General features: G+C 42.8%; 1 protein-coding gene and 2 non-coding genes across 5 annotated transcripts in view; 2 read left to right on the top strand and 1 right to left on the bottom strand.

Moving 5' to 3' along the window:
* Window positions 1-6064: 6064 nt before the first annotated feature.
* On the bottom strand, window positions 6065-6195 carry LOC141415288 (small nucleolar RNA SNORA51). The gene has a single exon (XR_012440271.1). It is a non-coding gene; the product is annotated as a small nucleolar RNA SNORA51 (small nucleolar RNA).
* A 5343-nt stretch (window positions 6196-11538) lies between these two features.
* Window positions 11539-18945, top strand: part of Nol10 (nucleolar protein 10) — an 84425-nt gene continuing 77018 nt past the window's right edge. For all 3 annotated transcript variants that reach the window (XM_074049166.1, XM_020171858.2, XM_020171857.2), the window contains exons 1-3: window positions 11539-11720; window positions 15355-15400; window positions 18102-18200. In XM_074049166.1, the coding sequence (XP_073905267.1) occupies window positions 11655-11720; window positions 15355-15400; window positions 18102-18200 (211 nt within the window). In that variant the 5' untranslated portion in view covers window positions 11539-11654. The remainder of the gene's footprint in view (window positions 11721-15354; window positions 15401-18101; window positions 18201-18945) is intronic.
* Window positions 15065-15171, top strand: LOC141415159 (U6 spliceosomal RNA). Its single transcript, XR_012440173.1, has one exon. It is a non-coding gene; the product is annotated as a U6 spliceosomal RNA (small nuclear RNA).

The raw sequence follows: 18945 nt of genomic DNA, 5'->3' as shown, positions 1-18945 counted from the left end.
CTGTGATGGGCAGAATTCTCAGACGACCTAGTGACCCTCTCCCTTGTAAAGTTCCTTCTGCTGTGAATATGATAGCACACTATGGTAAGTTAAGTTGCGGAAGAGATTTTGTGGTTGTAATTAAGGTTACTAACCAGTTGACCTTGAGATTGAATTTAACATGGTCACAGGAGCTCTTTATTGTTTATTTACGTATTTATTCATTTATTTAGACAGGATCTTACTATGTAAGGCCTTGAACTTGTAATCTTCCTGTCTCGGCCTCCTAACTGCTGGGATTACAGACATGAACCACCTCACTCAGCATAGGAGCCCTTAAAAGCAGAGGGGTTTTTTTCCTGCTGTGTGCAGAAGAGTCAGTCAGAAAGACATGCTCTGGCTGCAAGAAAGAATGCAAGCATTCATATTGTACACTGCTGGCAGGAGCCACGTGGGAGGGAATGAGGAGAATGACCTTTCAGAGAGAGCTGAACGTGACCTCAGCTGACAGCCAACAGGAAAATGGGGACCCAGTCCCGCAATTTGGGAAAGACTGAACTCAGCCCACAAAAGAATGGGATTGGAAGCTGATTTTCTCCCAGATAAGAACCTCCCTGGCTGACATGTTGGCTTGTTTCTGCCGGCAGTACCCCGACCAGAGAACACAGCCACGTGGAGCCAGACTTCTGACCTACAGAACTGTGAGCCAGTCAGTGGGTGTTTTGGTTTGTTGTTTTGGTTTGTTTTTGTGGCACTGGGGATGAACTCAGGGCCTTGCAGTTGCTGGGTATGCACTCTACCACTTGAGTCATGCCCCCAGTCCAGTTGATGCCTTAAGTTACCAAGTTTGTGGTCCTTTGCTACACAGAAATAGCAAACTAGTCTAGTCATTCATGGTATTTTTACGGTGGAAACACTTCTGTGCAGGTTCTGAACAACCTAAGTGACAATTCAGGAAAATGGCAATGGATGGGCTCGATGTCCTGGGCCAGGAAGGCCTTGGCCAGCTCCCAGGCATTTCGGCACTCCTGGGAAACTCAAATGCAGCAGATAGACAGGGGTCTGAAAGGTGAGAAGACTGTGAGATTGGCAAGTCTGAAGGGCAGGAACAAAGTCTTTGGTGACCATTTAGATTAGCACCTTCCTCTGTCACTCACTGAACAAGTAGGAATAGGCATTCCGCTCTATGCCTTGCACAGATAACAATCAGATGTCTAAGGTACCTGTTCTCATCCAGGTTATGTGATAGAGGAATCCAAGGCTAACAGGGCAGAAGTGTCAAAGAGCAAGATCATTTCAAATAGCAAGTGCAAGGAAGATTATATAGCACACTGACATGATAGAGGCTGCCAGGGTGGGGAGGGGCCACCTTGGGTCTGAGAAGGCATCTGAGGGGAGTGACATTGCAGCTGGGATCTGGATGGTGCAAAGAAGCCAGCCATGGAAAAGCTGGGTCAGTGAATTCTGGGCAGAGAGAACAGCAAGTGCAAAGCCCCTGAGGCATAAAAAACATCCTGAGATGAGGTCAGCAAGACAGACTGAAGCCTTATGGAGGACCTGGACCTAGATAGATTTAAATGTGAGTCCCTCGGCAGCAAGTGCAAAGCCCCTGAGGCATAAAAAACATCCTGAGATGAGGTCAGCAAGACAGACTGAAGCCTTATGGAGGACCTGGACCTAGATAGATTTAAATGTGAGTCCCTCATGCTTGCTAGGCCGGTGCTCCCCCACTTCAGCCATGCCTCCAGCTCCTTTTTGCTTTAACCATGTTTTAGGTAGGGTCTCCTGGTTTTGCTTGGGGCTGGCTTTGACAGTGATCCTCCTACCTATGGCCTCCCAAGTAGCCAAGATCATTAGTACATGTCACCACACCCAGCTTTTATTGGTTGAGATGGGTTTTGCTACTTTTTTTGCCTGGGCTGGCCAGTGATCATGATCTTCCAGATCATGGAAGTAGCTGGGATTACAGGTGTGAACCACCATGCCCAGCTCTGACATGTGATTTTTAAGAGATTGCTTTGAGGGTTGAGGGGACTTCCACTTTGGGGGCAGGGAATAAACACCAACAGACCAACCAGCAGGCTCTTGTGCAGCCAGGCAGTGAGTGGCGGTGGCTTGGAGCAGAGCGTGCCACCAGCAATGCAGAAAATCTGCTTTGAAGACAAAGAGGACAACACTGTGCATCTGATTTGGAGGGAGAATTGGTGATTTCAGTTCCTGGGATAACGATGATGAAGGTGAGGAGAGATGCAGTGTTCTGGGAAGGGTTGCATAGGGAGATGTAGTCACAAGCCTCTTATCCTGCTCACAGAGAGAAGATGAGGAAATAAGGAACCCCATGCCACCAGGGGGACCCAACCCTGGCCTTGGTGTGACAGCTCTGCTGGTTTTCTGTGTGCCTCTGGCAAAGCTGGCTGGGGCTCACTCCTGCCAGACAGCTGTTCCCAGCCTTATTTGGGTCCATCAATTTGGGAACTCTGTCTATCCCAGAGGAAAGCACATGCATTTGGCTATTTGGTATCAACTTGAGGGGCTTAAGAACTTCTTGAAGCCACCCCCGAAAGCAAGACTGCAGCCCTGGGCAGTGTGCTGAAGGAGGAGGGTCTAATCCGAGTCATCCAGGGAAAGGCACCAGGAGCACTCACACCTACTGTAGGCCTGAAGGCACAGGCAGTGGACATTTGTCATCTTTGACTGCCCAAGATCTGAAGCCTCCTTGTCCAAGGTCAGTAGAAGAATCTTAGTGCAGAAGGTGAAAACACTAAGTTCTCATTCTTAATCTCCCTTGCAACTGGCTGGGACAGTGACCCAGGTTTGGTGGGTCAGATGAGCCATGGAGGACAAACCAGAGTAAGTTAGGCGAGGAAGTGAGCAGAAAGCATGGGCACATTCCTTCTGCAGCTGGGGCCACCTGGCACCAGAAACAGCTGTCAGTCATGACAGGGAGGAGGGGGTCTACAGCGATGGCAGTAGAAGTAGGTGCAGACAAGGCTGGGCAGCTGCCCACCTCCCTCATCCCTGCCTGGTTTCTGAGCTGCCTTCACAGTCTTCCTGAGGATTTTGTGAGGCTCTCAATGTCTTTCTACATATCCCCTTTCCTTTTAATTGATCACAGTCTGTTGTTTGCACCCAAGAACCTCGACAGACATGGGGTGTAGCCATAGGCTAGGGAGAAGAGCAAAAGGCAGAGAGGAGGAGATGCAGGAGGAAGGAGAGGGCCCAAGTCACCCAGGACAGTGTTTGAATTTTGCTTCTCGGGAGCAAAGCTGGGCAAGTGTTTCTCTTTTCCTTTTTGAATGTTCAAACCTATAGAAAAGTTGAGAAAACAACTCAGAAGCCCCTGACATAGATTCAGCAAGTGTTAGTATCTTTGGTAAGTTTCTAGTTTGCCAACCCAAGACTCATTGTCCTCATTGATTGGAAAATTAATATTACCTTCCACAAAGGCTAAATGAGGTCACTTGTGTAAGACATTTAATTCAGAGCTCACTGTTGTGCACATAGTAAGCGTGAGGGCTGAGGTGAGACAGTGTTAGGCCTCATCTAGGCCTCATGGAGCAAGACGTGGACATGTCAGAGATACAATGGAGTCTCTTGCAGTTGGGGAAGCCGTGAGGCTATGGAGAAGTAAATACATTACTTCGACATAACATACAATTTGAACATTGTTTAGTCTTAGATGGAGATCTCACTTGTGATGTTGACTTAACTCTTTCTTTTAAAAAATCCTTCATTTTTGGGCTGGAAGTATGGCTCAAATGGTAAGAATACCTGCTTTGCAAGCATGAGGCCCTGACTTCAAACTCCAGTCCTATCAAAAAAAATCTTTTGGTTTCAAAATAATTTTAGATATATAGAAAAGTTGTAAATATATTACAGAGCATTCTTATGTCTCTTCCATCTAGCTCCTCCTATGTTATCACTGTATGAAATCATGGCATTACCTATCAACCAGAAATCAGCCAGAATTGGTGGAATACTTTTTTTTTTTTTTTGAGGTACTGGGGTTTGAACTCAGGGTCTACACCTTAAGCCACTCCACCAGCCCTATTTTTGTGAAGGGTGTTGGGAACCAAAAGCCACAGTCTGACAAGGTCACTTTGGCTTTGCAGCATTCCGACAAGGTTAGAATCTGCAGGTGCACCATGTCTCTATCATGGTGGGAAGGAACGCTAAATGGTTTCCCTTGACTGAAAAGAAGTTTATACTTAGTCAAGGACATTGGCAGTAAGAATGCAGGGTGGCCAAAACAGAAAGGTTGTAACTAGATCAGAATGTTTTTGATGTTTAAGTCTCTTCCTCTTTTGTATAAAGCTTGCTGAGAAAAATAAAATTTTGCCAGTTTGGTCATCAGCCTTCTGGCCCTTTTGATATGTGTCTTGTCTGTTTATTCCTGTCCCGAGCCCTTTTCAGGTTTAGGACCCTTGAGATCCCAGCAGAAGGGTTTTTCGAGATAAGATCTCGCAGAACGATTTGCCTGGGCTGGCTTCAAACTGTGATCCTCCTGATCTCTGCCTCCTGAGTAGCTTGAAATACTCTTAACTTGACTGCACATTGTACTAAAATCTGGACAGTTTTCTGCTAATGCTTTCTTTCTGTTGAAGAATCTCATCCAGAATACCACATGGCATTTTCAATTTAACTAGGGATTTTTGGCTGCAAAGTTTTATTCATTTTTTTCTTTTTCTGTTCTTTTTATTAGCGTATAATAATTGTACATGGGGGTCTCATTGTGATGGTTCCATACATGTAGATAATGTGCTTTGGTCTGGTTTACCCCTTCTATTGCTCTTTCTTGTTCTCCCTTTCCCTTCCTCCCTTTTAGTTTTTAATGGGCTTCATCATGATGATTTTGGGCATGTGTATAATGTACTTCAATCATATTTATCCTCCCACCCCCCCTTTTCCTTTGCCTCCTCCTCTTCCCCCAGTTTGTCTTGTTTGTATTTTTTAGGTATAGATTCTTTATATGAGAGATAGTATGTAGTAATCTTTCTCAGTCTGGCTTATTTTACTCAACATTATGATTTCCAGTTCCACCCATTTTCCTGAAAAGGATATAATTATTTCATTCTTCTTTATGGTTGCCCAATACTCCACTGTGTGCATATGCTATATTGTTTTTTTTTTTAATCTACCCATCTGTTGATGGGTACCTAAGCTGATTCTATAGTTTGCCTATTGTGAGTGCTGCTTCAATAGACATTGGTGTGCAGGTGTCTCTATTATATGCTGACTTACCTTCCTTTGGGTTTATGCCCAGGACTGGTATAGCAGGATTGCATGGTCATTCTGTTTTTAGTTTTTTTGAGGAGTCTCCATAATGATTTCCATAGTGGGTACAATAATTTACATTCCCAGCAATAGTGTCAATGTAATTCCCATCAAAATTCCAATGATATTATTCACAGAAATAGAAAAATCAATCCTAAAACCCAGATGGAAGCACAAAAGACTCTGAATAGCCAAAGGAATCCTGAGCAAAAAGAGTAACACTGGGTATCACAATACCTGACTTCACATTATGCTACAAAGCCATAGTAAAAAAACAGCATGGTATTGGCACAAAAACAGACATCTGAGTTTTTTTCACAAAGGTTCCAAAGCTGTTCATTGAAGAGAAGCCAGTCTCTCCACCAAATGGTGTTGGGAAAAGTGGATATCCACATGCAGAAGACTGAAAAAAGAATCCTAGCTCTTACCCTGTACACTGTCTTGCCCAGGCTGGCTTTGAACTCTTGATCCTTCCTCAAGGATTACAGGCATGTGCTACTGTGCCCAGTAGACTTAACTGTTCACAATGTGTTACTTAAAAATGAACAAATATGGGCTGAAAGCGTAGCTCTGTGGTACAGCGTGAACTTAGCATATGTGAAGTCTGGGTTCAATCACCAGCACACACATGCAATGTACAAATAAAGACTTCACTATAAAACTTATTATACTTTTATTTTTGCATTATTATAAATCAAAAAAAATTATAATTAACTTCAAGAAAAATTTGTTTTCTCATTTTTTTTGTTTTTGTTTTCTTGTGGTACTGAAGTTTGAACTCAGGGCCTACATCTTTTTTTTTTTCCCCTCCCCATGTCTCCCCATTCACAATACAGACCAGGCACAGGTCCTGGGCTGAGGTGTATGTGGGGAGGTTTAATTTGCTTCTTCTTTCTGTACAGTCAGTGTATGAACACAGCCTGTGGTAAGCACCAGGAGGCCCAGGGCCTACCTCTTGAGCCACTCCACCAGCCCTTTTCTGTGATGGGTATTTTTGAGATTGGATCTCACAAACTATTTTCCTGGGCTGACTTTGAACCATGATTCTTCTGATCTCTGCTTCCTGAATAGTTAGGATTACAGCTGTGAACCACCAGTGCCTGGCTGGCAAGAGCTCTTGTGCTTTCTCTCGCCCCACATTCTTACATTCTCTGAATGATTTAATTCTTCCCGTCCCTGGTTTGGTCAGCTGCAAAGCTTTCTTTCATACAGTGGGTCATGACATCTTTTGACTTTCACTTGGTTCAAATTTGTCCTGGAGTTTTTACTTCCTACCATTCCCCTTTCCTAATCCATGAACCAAGAGAATGAAAGTAGTGGCATATGGCACTGGTGAACTGAGACTTTAAATATAAACTTGAAATCAAGCAGCAGCACTTCTCAGAAGATAGCCAAGCAGAGAATCAGGTATGTACATATCAATTGCTAAAAAGATTACCTTTGAAATGAAAAGAACCCCTAAAGTTTATTTTGAGAATACAAGTGTAAACCCCAGAGTAAGACGCAGTGCCCTGCTATCATACACAGTGATATCCAAGGTGTCCTGGAGCTGCAGGAGGAGGCATGGGTTCCTCAGGTGTGCAGGAGGCATGGAGTTGTAAGATAGGCTGCCCAGGCTGGCCCAGAACTCCTATGCTCAAGTGATTCTCCTGCTTCAGCCTCCTGAGTAGCTGGGACTACAGGCATGAGCCACCTGCCCAGCCAGGTGGTATTAATAATGACCAGAAGAGCAGGTGCGAGGGTGTGAAGAGGATGGGTCTCATGGGTTTCAAGCTGTAAGGAAGTCTGGATTTGGGGAGAGTTTAGTGAATGAGTGGCAGGAAGGAGGCAACACTGAACACGGGTGGGAAAGAAGGACAGGGCCATGCGTGAAAGTGAGCCAGCAGAGATGTTCAGATGTGTTCTTTTGGCTCTGTGGGGGAGAATTGAGGAGTTCTGAGTAGTTGTGTGCCATGACCAGATTTGCCTGTCAGATGACCTTGTCTTTCATGGGTGACAGAAGACAAGAAAAGGGAACTGCAATGGGGAAGAGCGGCAAAGAGGAGGAGGTTTGACTTTGAGCAGCAGTGAGAGCAGAGAAGACCAGATTGGACATCTGAAAGATAGAATCCCAAGGCTTTGGAGACCCACTGGCCATGGAGGTAACGATGTGGGAGAGGAATTGGGAAGGCTATTGGAAGGTTTCTGGAATAGCAACTAGTAGCAGAACACTTCAGGTTGGTTGGACTCTATAACCTAACTAGTTTTTCTTAAACATTTTTTAATGTTTTCATTCCCTAGTAGAATTATGTAGTGCTTATTGTATAAGGCACTTAAAAAATACGTACTGGATTGTTTCAAATTTAAAGTCCACAGATGTTGTGTACACCCATGTTAGTAGTCCTGGTTACTAGGGATGCTGAAGCAGAGGATAACTTGAACCCAGGAGTTCAGGCCTAACCTGGGCAACACAGTGAGCTCTTCAAAACTTAATGACAGGATTGGAGGCTTGGCTCAAGTGGTAGAGTAGCAAATGTAGAACCCTGAGTTCAAACCCCAGTACCACAAACAAAAATTAATGATAAATAAAAGTCTACTAACTATATAATGGACCACTACCACAAATATCACTATGGGAAAAATACTGTCAATTAAACATGCATGATACACAGGACACGTCCTCATTTCAGGAATGTTAAAAATAGATGTCCTAGAATCAGTGATTCATGGCATAAACTCAGTAATTTTCACAACAACCTCGTTTTACAAAGCAGGAAAAGGGCAAAGAGGGTTAACTTGATCTCTAAGGGTAGCAAGTGGTAGAGCCTGTGTTTAGACTGGAAGCCTGGCTCAGACCCAAAGTCTGGCTCTGGAGCCTGTGCTCTTAGCTCCAAGCATAAGCATCGAATGCCACATTCCTTCAAGTTCTGTGTTAGATGTGATGCTGTGTTAGATGTGATACTACAAACACTGGATAAGTTGCACCTTGCATTTGTGAGAATCAACTAAAGTCAGGTCTTTTCTGTCAAAGGAGTTAATGTAAAATTGTCATTGTGTAGATGCTAGCTAACCTCCCCAAATTGCTGCCTACATGCTTTGTGAAATGTTGCTTGACCTTGCAAGGTTCTTGTGGTCAAACAAAGAGCTGTTTATCACCAGATGTCCTAATCTCAAGTTACTTGCTTAAAGATGAATATTGCCCAGAAGAATTTTCTTCTTCTCCCTGCTTCAAGGTTCCCTGAACCCCACATGTCCCCTTTTCTAAGTAACCAATCAATCAAAGATTGTGAACCCAAACCTATCCATCAGGGTGAGGGGCAGAGAGAGATAAAAACTGAGCTGACTCCCTCTCAGTGTGTTCTGCCTATCAGACTATGGTCTGCGACTGCGCCCTTCTGTAGAAGTAAACTTTTTGCCTTGCTGAGCGACTCCCAAGTGTTTCTTTGATCATTGTTTGGGAATGGCATTTCTAACACACTGCAGCTCTATGTTCGGCTAAAAGCAGCAGCCCAAATGAAGCAGGTCAAACCCTCAGGCCAATGATTGTGCAGAGGGAACTGCACTGGTACTGAGGCCCAAGTGCACCTTGTTGTATCTCAGAGAAAATACATGTTCCCTTGTGTCACTTCCTGACTCTAAAGTGCACTGCTCTTGTTGGAGAGATGAGTTGTATTAGTGGATGGGTTTGAATTGATAGGGAATCATACACACAAAGCTGTGCTGTTTTGAACATCACTAAGTGTGAAATGAACAGAAAAGCGGGACTTTGGGTCGGGGTGAGGACTGCTATGGTCTGTATATTTGTGTCTCTTCCCCAAATTCAAATGTTAAAATCCTACCCCAAGGCAACAGTATTAGGGGTGGGACCCTTCAGTTAGGTGTTAGCTTTCTGTTGCTGTGACAAAATACCTGAGAAAACAACTCAAAGAAAGGAAAGATTTCTTTTGGTTCATGGTTTCAGAGGTTTTATCTCATGGTTGACTGACTCCATTGCTTTAGTGCCATGAGGCAGAACATCAAGTGGCAGGAGATGAGGCGACTGTTTACATCATGGTGGACAGGAAGCAGAGAGAGAGGGAGAGGAAGAGAGAAGAGAGAGAGATACCCCAGGATAAGATACACCCTTCAGTGACCTATTTCCTCCAACTGGGCTCCGCCTCTTAGCAGCCCATTCAGCTGTGAACTCATCAAAGGATTAACCCATTGATGAAGTTAGTGTCTTCATGGTCCAATCCGCTCTCAATATTGCTAACCACTGGGGACCAAGCTTTCAACACATGAGCCCTTTTTGGGGACATTTCTTATCCAAACCATTTGATCTTAAGGGTGGAGCCCTCATGAATGGGATTAATTTGTGCTGGGGATTAATTCAGTGCCTTAAAAATGCCAGGCAAGTGCTCTACTACTGAGCTTTGCCTCCATCCCTGCATATGTTTTAAATAGATGACTTTTACACTGAAAAGAAAATGCTAATGAAATTTGGATAAATTTATATCTATTTAGTATGTGACATTTGTTTTCAGTTTTCTTTTACAAACATATCCTTACTCTGTGCCTGGCATTGAGTTCCAAACACTTTACAAACATGAATGTATTCCATCCTCATTAAAAACTCTATGAAGTAGATACTATTGCTATCTCCATTTCATACAGGCACAGAAAGGCACAGTAAGTTATTTAAGGTCCTTAAGCTAAAGATGGCAGTCAGGATTTGAATCCTATCAGTCTGGCTAGAGTCTGTGATCTTCAGTGTTCTACTGTGCTCCCTTTCTCAATGACAACTCTAGTTTGCTTTTCTTAACTATAAATGCAATAGATGCCCTTTGCAGAAAATTGAATTAGCTCATGGAGGGTTTTGAATTTGAGGAAAGAGGACAGAAGTTACAAATTCCTCCCCATTCACATTGCTAAATGTAATACAGTCTGCTTTGGTAACCAGTAGGGGTCCATATAAACAAAAATGATACATAGACCAGGAAGAACTCTCAGTCTACTTCAGATACAAAGGGATGAAATGATTTGTTCAGGTTTTAGAAAGTATGGTGGTAAAAGGATTTATGCATTTAATCAAAAACAGGAGGTAGGGAGATCAGTTGGAAATGTGACAATCCAAAAATGATGAATATTTGAATTTGGGAAGGAGTGAAAGTTTTTAAAAAAATATTTCAAACTTAGAAATGCCAACATCAGATACTGAATGTGGAGGCCAGAGACAGTACAGGTTGATGAGGACTACAGTTTTAGCCTGGGTGGCTGTGAAGACAGTGGGAATGTAATGAACCAAGAAAAAGAGCACCAGAGAATGTGAGCTCAGTTGAGGAATTTAATGTGGACATGCTACTTCTGGAGGCCAGTAAGAATGGTGGTAATATTCAGAGGCAGGAACTGGGATCTGGAGCCCAGACAAGTCTCGAATTTTGAAGGAATAAATGGCTTTTGAGACCCCTTTTGATTTTGGAGACACTGTGTACTGAGTCATTGCAAGTAGTGCTGCTGTCCCTAAAGTGAGGGCTACATTCATCAGGCAGTGTAGAGTGGAAGGGCAGGGCTATTCTGCGACACGGAACCTTCTTCATTCGGCTCTTTTTTCCAGTCTATGATTTGGAAGAATGCAAGCACTATTTAGTAAGAAGTGGGTACTGTGCCTCGATTTCAAACGCACCTGTTAACTGCACAGTGAGTCTACATCTTCCCCCAAAGTTTACATCTAGCTAAACCCAGAATTCTCAAGTCCTCAGATCTACAACACAGTAGAGGCAGTTCTCTGTATACTAATCCATCGGCAGAGAAATTTTATGAAAACTTTCTGAAAACGATGCGTATGTGAGGGGCTGTATCGAGTGCAGGAGAAAATAGCGTATTATTAACCTGCCAGTTTTTTGTTTGTTTTTTGAGACAGGGTCTTCCAATGTAGCTGAAGCTGGCCTCTGAATCGCGATCCTCCTGCCTCTGCCTCCCTAGTTGGGATTATCGGCGTGCACCACTTCGCCCAGCCAACACGTCACTTTTAAAGAGCATTTATTTATTTCTAAAGTAATGCTGCAGAAACACTGGAAGAGTCTGACCCTCCCCGTCCGGGACGACGACATCGCAGCCTGGGCATCGATCCGATGGTCGCTTTCTGTGACTAGGGATGCTGAGAGGGAGAGCGGGGTCTGCTTTTGCCAGTACCTGTGTTGCGGTCAGACTCCGCAGCCCTGCTTAACAGCACTCCACCACCCGGCTTCTCCTCTTCCTTATTTCCGCCGTCGCCCCTCTTCCGGCAGGCGAGCACTTCCGGCGCCAGGGGGGAAATGCGTCATCATCCCGCGCCATTGTCGCACGCCGCCGCGCGGCCGAGTGCCTGGGGGTTCGGGTGCTGTGCTGCACAGGTGGGATAGGAGCCCGGACTGCAGGAGGGATCACTGCTTCTCGGCACCACCATGCAGGTGTCCAGCCTCAACGAGGTGAAGATTTACAGTCTCAGCTGCGGCAAGTCCCTTCCTGAGGTGAGTCCCTCCCGGGCCCCCTCACTCGGTCTCTTCGGGTCCTCGCCGGGCAGCTGCCGCTCTCTGCTCTGGCCTCTGTTTTAGCTGGGCCCTCACCAGCTCCGGACTCGGGGAGGTTTGGAGGCCAGTGACGGTGCGCTGGGAACCAGAGCACTACTGTCACCGTGCCAGAAGCTGGCCGAGAGATGTTCGGGTTCCATGAGCTTTGCTGGAACGTTGGTGAAGTTCCCAGTGCCGAGGTCGCGTCTCCTTTGGGCTTCTGCGGGCGTTCACAGACCCTGCCACGCCGAGGAGGAAAACATTCTCAGACTGGTTGACAGACATCTCTTCCTCCATTGGAAAACCCGTTCATCAGTCTGCTCTCTATTGAGTTCCTGTTATATCCGCGTCCTAGGGATACAGTAGTGGACGAGAGAGATGCAGACTTTGTGCCTGCACACTTTTTAGTGTACAGGGCAGTATAATTGAACCTTGCTCTGCTTGATATCAGAGTTGGAAGGGGCTTGGACAAATCAGTAACTCTTCGAATCTTCTCATGTTGAAAATATGCAGCTGAGGTTTAGCAAAGGGAAGATGACTTATCCAGGATTATACATTAGGCCCTGAAGCTTGCTTTTAATTTCTTAAAAATAATGATGGAGCCTCTGTCCAAGCACTTCTGATGAGAGCAAACTCGGCAGAAGCTCATTTGCAGTTTGAGACTCTGCGCTTGGTAGAAAGTGGCTTCAAATCGTGCTAATTACCCTGTCAGGTGATGCATGCCTGTAATTTCAGTCTGGGGAGGCTGAGACAAGAGGAGCTCAAGTTTGGGGCCAGCCTGAACTACACAGTGAAACCCTGTCTCAAAAACAAAAACAAAACATGCTCCTGGATGTAACGTGTCATTGTCCATCTGTGTCTGGCCCTTGGAAAAGAGAATCTTGCTCTTCCATGTGCCCTCACCCATGAAAAATTTGGAGCCAGCACTTGGGTTTTTTTTCCTTCTCAAAATTCAGGCTTAAATTATTCCTTGCTTGCCAATTGTTCTTCACAGAACGTGATTTTTCTCACTTTGTTCCTTCATTCTGCACATTTATCAAGGAGTTAGTATGTGTAGGCCTCTGTGTGTGTGTGTGGTTTTTTTTTTTGGATGGTGTTGGGGATTGAACCCAGGACCTTATTGCATGCTAGGCAAGCCCTCTAGCATTGGTTACATCTCAAGTCAAGACAGCCCTGTTTTAAGTGTTAGGGCACATAATTGACATGTCAGATAAATTTCCCTCTTGGGGGAAAAATGATAAATGAGCTAATGAGAAGACAATTTCAAGTAATGAAAAGTGCTTTGAGTGATAGATAACTAACAGAGCACTGTTATGGATGAAAGTGTTCAGAGAGTGTTATGTGCTATCGATCCTAGTGTGCTATCAATGTGTACTATCTTCACTGTGTTAGAGAATTTCTGGCCCTTTCAGGTTCCAGGCATCCATGTAGATGGAAACTGTCTCTTCCTCTTTGCCCTATACTTGTTTGCCCAGGATGGTTAAGACTTGTGATTATATGAACTGCTCTGTTCTTGAGCATAAGTTCCTGAGAAGAGGAATTGAATCCTGGTAAGGGGTGAGGGGCTCTGGTGATATACCTTTGTTCTGCTTACATGAAGGAACATAATGAATGCCCAAAAACATACTTTCACATCACCTTTAACGGAAACATTATTGCCTGAAATAAAATCTAGGCAATAGTCACAAAGACTAGCAGAATCCTATAAATCAGTGCACTTAATACAAAAACAGAGCTGGGTAATCCTCACTATTCAGCAGGCAGAGATCAGGAGGATCATGGTTTGAAGCCAGCCCTGGGCAAATAGTTCATGTGAATCGATCTTGAAAAAACCCATCACAAAAAACAGGACTGGCAGAGTGGCTCAAGTGGTAGAGCTCCTGCCTAGCAAGCGTGAGGCCCCGAGTTCATATCCCAGTTCCACAATAAAAACCAAAAACAAAACTCACAAAGACAAGAGGAAAGTCCTAGCTTTAACCCAGGCTTTCAATGTGTTATCCTGTTCCAAATGTAGACACTGCCTCCTGTATTGTACTTCCCGTCTTGAGTAGTGAGTCTGCATGACCAGAGACTTCTGAAGAATATTATGTGTAGTAAGGAACATTAGATTTGTTCTTTTAGAAATGACATGTTAAGGGCTGAGTGTGATGGCTCATGTCTGTAATTCCAGCTACTTGGAAGGCAGAGATTGGAAGAATCAAAGTTCCAGGTTGAGGCCAGCCTGGGCAAAAAGTTAGCAACACCCCCTTCTCAACCAGCAAGCCAGGTGTGGTAGTGTATCTGTAATCCCAGATACCTAGGAGTCCATGGTAGAATGAATGTGGTCTGATGCCACCCCAGTCAAAAAACACAAGACCCTACCTGGAAAATACCTAAAGCAAAAAGGACCGACAGAGTGCTTAAGTGGTAGACCACCTGTCTAGCCAGTGCGGGACCAAGTTCAAACTCCAGTTCTGCCCCCCACAAAATGACATGTTAATTTTTTTTGTTTTCATTACTTCCCATTATTGATATTTTGAGCTGGACAATTTCTTGTTGTTAGGGATTGTCTTCTGCATTGTAGGATATTTGGTAGCACCTCAACCTATACCAGGGCTATACCTCAGTGTTGTGACAACCTCATATATCTATAGGAGTTGCCAGATGAGCTTTGAGGAGCAAAACTGACCCTGAGTTAGAACCATCACTTTAGGATAATCATAACTGAAAAGTGCTGCTTCATTGTTGCCTGTTCACGTAATGGAATTATGCTACTTACTGAACTGGGGTACAGAGCAAAATGTGGTATCAGTGAATGTGACTGTGGAAACTACCACTTATTATCCAGTTGCAGCTATTAGGTCAGTTTGTTATTTGGTTTTATTCTTTGTAAAAAGAATAGCTGGGTGTTGTGATGGCACACCTATAATTCCAGTACTTGGGAGGGGGGACTAAGACAAAAGAATCATGAGTCCAAAGCCAGTCTGGGTTACATAGTGAGACCCTGTCTCAAACAAACAGCAGCAACAACATATCTGTGCATGTATGTATGTGTCTATCTGATCTGAAGATATAGAGGTAGGTCTGTCCCTTTCTTTATATACGTAGATACACACACACACGTAGATGTGTATACCTTTCTCTTTTTAATGTTTTACTTTTAGTAATTTCACTTAAATAGATGCAACTGATTCAGATATGAGTTATAACTCATGAGGCTTACTGCATTCCCTTAGCTGGGTTACATGAATTACTTTTCTCTTGAAAAACATAGGAGTGCAAAAAATTTATGTCTGTACATGTAAGTATATAAAAGAAAAAAATCTGTGCTCGCTTCGGCAACACATGTACGAAAATTGGAGCGATACAGAGAAGATTAGCATGGCCCCTGCGCAAGGATGACATGCAAATTTGTGAAGCGTTCCATATTTAAAAAAAAAAAAAGAAAAAATCCAGGAAATAGATTAACAGTGGGGTTAAGATTACAGAATATTTTCACTCTCTATGTTATATATTCCTGTAAGCATGCATTTTGTAATATGAACCTCTGTTTTTGTAAGCAGAAAACAATTTTAGGTAAATTGTTTTAAAATGAAGTCTCTTCATTTTCTTTAAGTGGCTTTCTGACAGAAAGAAGAGAGCACTGCAGAAGAAGGATGTTGGTGAGTACTAACTGCTTTTTCTTGCTTCAGCTACAGTAATGATTCATGTTATAATGCTTTCACTCGTCTGTTGTTATCACATATATGAGGTTACAAAAATGAGCAGGATTAATAGAGTAGAAAAATAAACATTTTTGCCCCTTTTAAGAACCCTCTTGTTATGACGTTTTGGTGGGTATGGAATATGGTTTTGCCTTACTTACAAACTAATGAGTTAGCCTCTTAACCATTTCATGGAATATAGCAAGGCTCCTGGGTCAGAGATGAGGACTGTATTAAAGGGCACAGCATAAATGACATGAGGGTCAGAATATTTGTGCCAGTTCCCCCCCTTGAGTCCCAGGGGAGCACTCAGAAGGCCCAGAAGCTGCAGTAACACAGTGGGTTGTGTTGCATCTGGGGAGCCCTGATCTGGTGAGCTTACTGCTTTTATAACAGGCAGTAAACAAGTAAGCCTGCTCCTTGTCCAGACGGGATGTCATTTGTCAAGGTTCCCAACTGCATAAGTAACCTGGAGAAGGACTCATGTAAAGGAGTGGCCAGAAAGATGTGTAGGAGCACAGGAGCCCTAGGAGGACCGTCTCTTCCTACCCTTCCACAATTGCCTTCTTTTCCACTGCATCACAGTCTTTTCCCTGAGTTAAATATGTTTGTTTGTTTTTGAGATTTAGAGACAATAAGCATTTTCTAAGCAAAAGAATTTTACACATAGGCTGTGTGAACATAAATGATAAAAGATCATTGCAGGGGCTGACTCAAGTGATAGAGTACCTGCCCTGAAGCCCCAGCACCACCATAAATAAATTAAATAAGTAAATAAATAAATAAATAGATAGATAGATAGATTTTGGTTCTCTAACTTATGGAACAAAAAATAGAAATGTAATGTCAATTCATAACTCATTTTGGTGAACAATATTTTTTGGTGGGACTGGGATTTGAACTTGGCTTCAGACTTGCAAAGCAGGCACTACTACATCCCCAGTACATTTTGCTCTGGTTATTTTGGGGATGGGGTCTTGTGAATTATTTGCCCAGCCTGGCCTGGAACCGAGATCCTTCTGATCCCAGTCTCTCAAGTAGCTAAGATTATAGGTGCAAACCACTGGTGTCCAGCTAGCGAACAAATTTTCATTAAAAATTTTCCATTATGACTTGTCACAGATGAAAGATTTATCTTCCCATATATTTTGACTTAGTCTCTAAAAATGATGTGTTGAAGGGTTTCATGTATATAGTACTAAAGGTAAAAGATGAAATTTTAAATCAAAAGGAAACAGAAATTGCTGCTTAGTGCTTATAGATTCTGACTTTATCTGATTGTCACATCTCAGCATTCATATGTGCAACAAAACAGATTCACATTATTTGGGACAATAATTGTTCATTGACTGTTTCTCCTGATTCATCTCAAAACTACTACATGTCTTGTAAATTGAGTGGATCATCCTTTGAATTTTTTTTTTTTTGATGGTGATGCTGGTGATTGAACCCAGGGCCTTGGGCACATCAAACACACACTCTACCACTAAGTTGCATCCCAGACCCTCTTTGAATCTTATATTTGGATTTAATAAACAAGGCAGTAATATGTCATAGTGTGATTTACATAACAAAAAAATAGTATTTGCATAGCAACCAGTCAGAATCCTTACCTTCTTACTGGAAGAAATGGGTTTGTGTGAGACTTAGTGTTACCATTTTGATTGAGAGAAGTTAGCTAAGTCTTCCTCTAGCCTGGATCTTCTTGGCCACAAGGACATTGTGCCAAAAGAGACAGTAGCCAGTCTGGTCCTAATTTCTTATGTAAATCTAAGATTTTGGAGTCTTAAACCTGGTATTGTTTAAGGGAAAAGAAATTAGTTACTAAGACTCGTAGCTGTGATAGAATAATGGTAGTGGTTTAATGTTTATTCTGTTGCCCCTTATCCAGGTCTTAAAACTGGATGACACATTTTCATGGATTGCTTTTTCTAGTTAATGAGGATGCCTTCTCTGTATTTCTTTTTTATTTTAAAATTTAACTTATTTGGCAGTACTGGGGTTTGAACTCAGGCCTTGTAATTGTCAGGATACTTTTTCTTCTAAAAACGTGAAAGCAAAATAGATAATGTGCTAGTCAGCTTTCCATTACTGTCTTAAAATGCCTGAAATAATCAACTTGGAAATAATAAAGGTTTATTTGACTCACAGTTTTGAAGTTTCAGTCCATAGTTGATTGGTCCGATTGATTTTTGGGCCTGTGGCAAGGGGGCACATCATGGTGGAAGTGCATGGTGGAGGGAGCTGCTCACCATCTAGCAGCTGGGGAACAAAAGAAGAGAGGAAGAGAACAGTGTGCCATAATCTCTTTTGAGAGTTTGCCTCCAGTGACTTAAGACCTCCTGCTTGACCCCGCCTCTCAGGTTCTACCTCCCAAAAACACTAGGGACTGAGGGCCAAACCTTTAATGTGTGTGTCTTTGGGTGCATTCCAGATCCAACTACACCACCTAGCTTAGAAAACTAATATATGAGCTAAGGAAAAAACCTTGCTGTTTAGTGTGTGGGCTGCACTGGTGTCCCCTCTCAAGGCCAGAAAACCCTTTGGATGTAAATTACCTGTTTGTAATTGCTCTGACTGTTCAGTATGCTTTGTCTTCCTATGATGAAGAATAAACACATGTAAGTTAAACTAGTTGTTCTTTTTTTTCTCTTTGCAGATGTCCGTAGGAGAATTGAACTTATTCAGGATTTTGAAATGCCTACTGTGTGTACTACTATTAAGGTGTCAAAGGATGGACAATATATTTTAGCAACTGGTAAGTACCTTTTTGGTTATGACTTGACTTATATACATTTCATAGCAGGAAATCTTGTGGTTAGAAAGGCCTTTTTTTTTTTTTTTTGTACCCTAATGTGTTTTTATTATGAATTAAAAATTTTAGTGTATGTGCTACTGAAGCGAGCACAAGTTATTATAAATTTCAAACATGTAGAAATACTGAAAAAGTTGTCCAGTGAGTATCCATTTATCTGCTACCTAGATTCTGTAATAAATAATTTACTATGTTTGCTTTCCCACATATCTGTTGATCTGTCTTTCTGTCCATTCAACATTCCATCTTGTTTTTCAATGCATTTCAGAGCAAGTTGCAGATACCAGCTTTTCTGTAAAAAATTTTTTTTTCAGAACTTAATTTTTTTTAAGTAGCTTTTTTTATTATCATATTATTGTTGTACTGGAGATACACTGTGACATTTACATAAGTTCTTAAAATAGTTCAAGTCACACCCTCCATCATTCTCCTTTATTCCTCACACCCAGCTTTTTTTTTTAAACTTTTATTGATTTATTTTTGGTGAGACTAGGGTTTGAACTCAGAGCTTCACACTTGCAAAGCAGGCACTCTACCACTTCAGCCATTTTGCTGTCGTTATCTTTGGGGGTGGGGTCTCACAAGCTGTTTACCCAGGCTGACCTTGAATTGTGATCCCCCCCAATCTCAGCATCCCAAGAAGCTAAGATTATAGGCATGAGCCACCAGTGCCAGGCTTTTATTTTAT

This window comes from Castor canadensis, chromosome 12 (assembly GCF_047511655.1).
Source record: "Castor canadensis chromosome 12, mCasCan1.hap1v2, whole genome shotgun sequence".
Taxonomy (NCBI): domain Eukaryota; kingdom Metazoa; phylum Chordata; class Mammalia; order Rodentia; family Castoridae; genus Castor; species Castor canadensis.
Note: the sequence above shows the minus strand (reverse complement) of the source record. Positions and strands in the feature narration are given on the sequence as shown.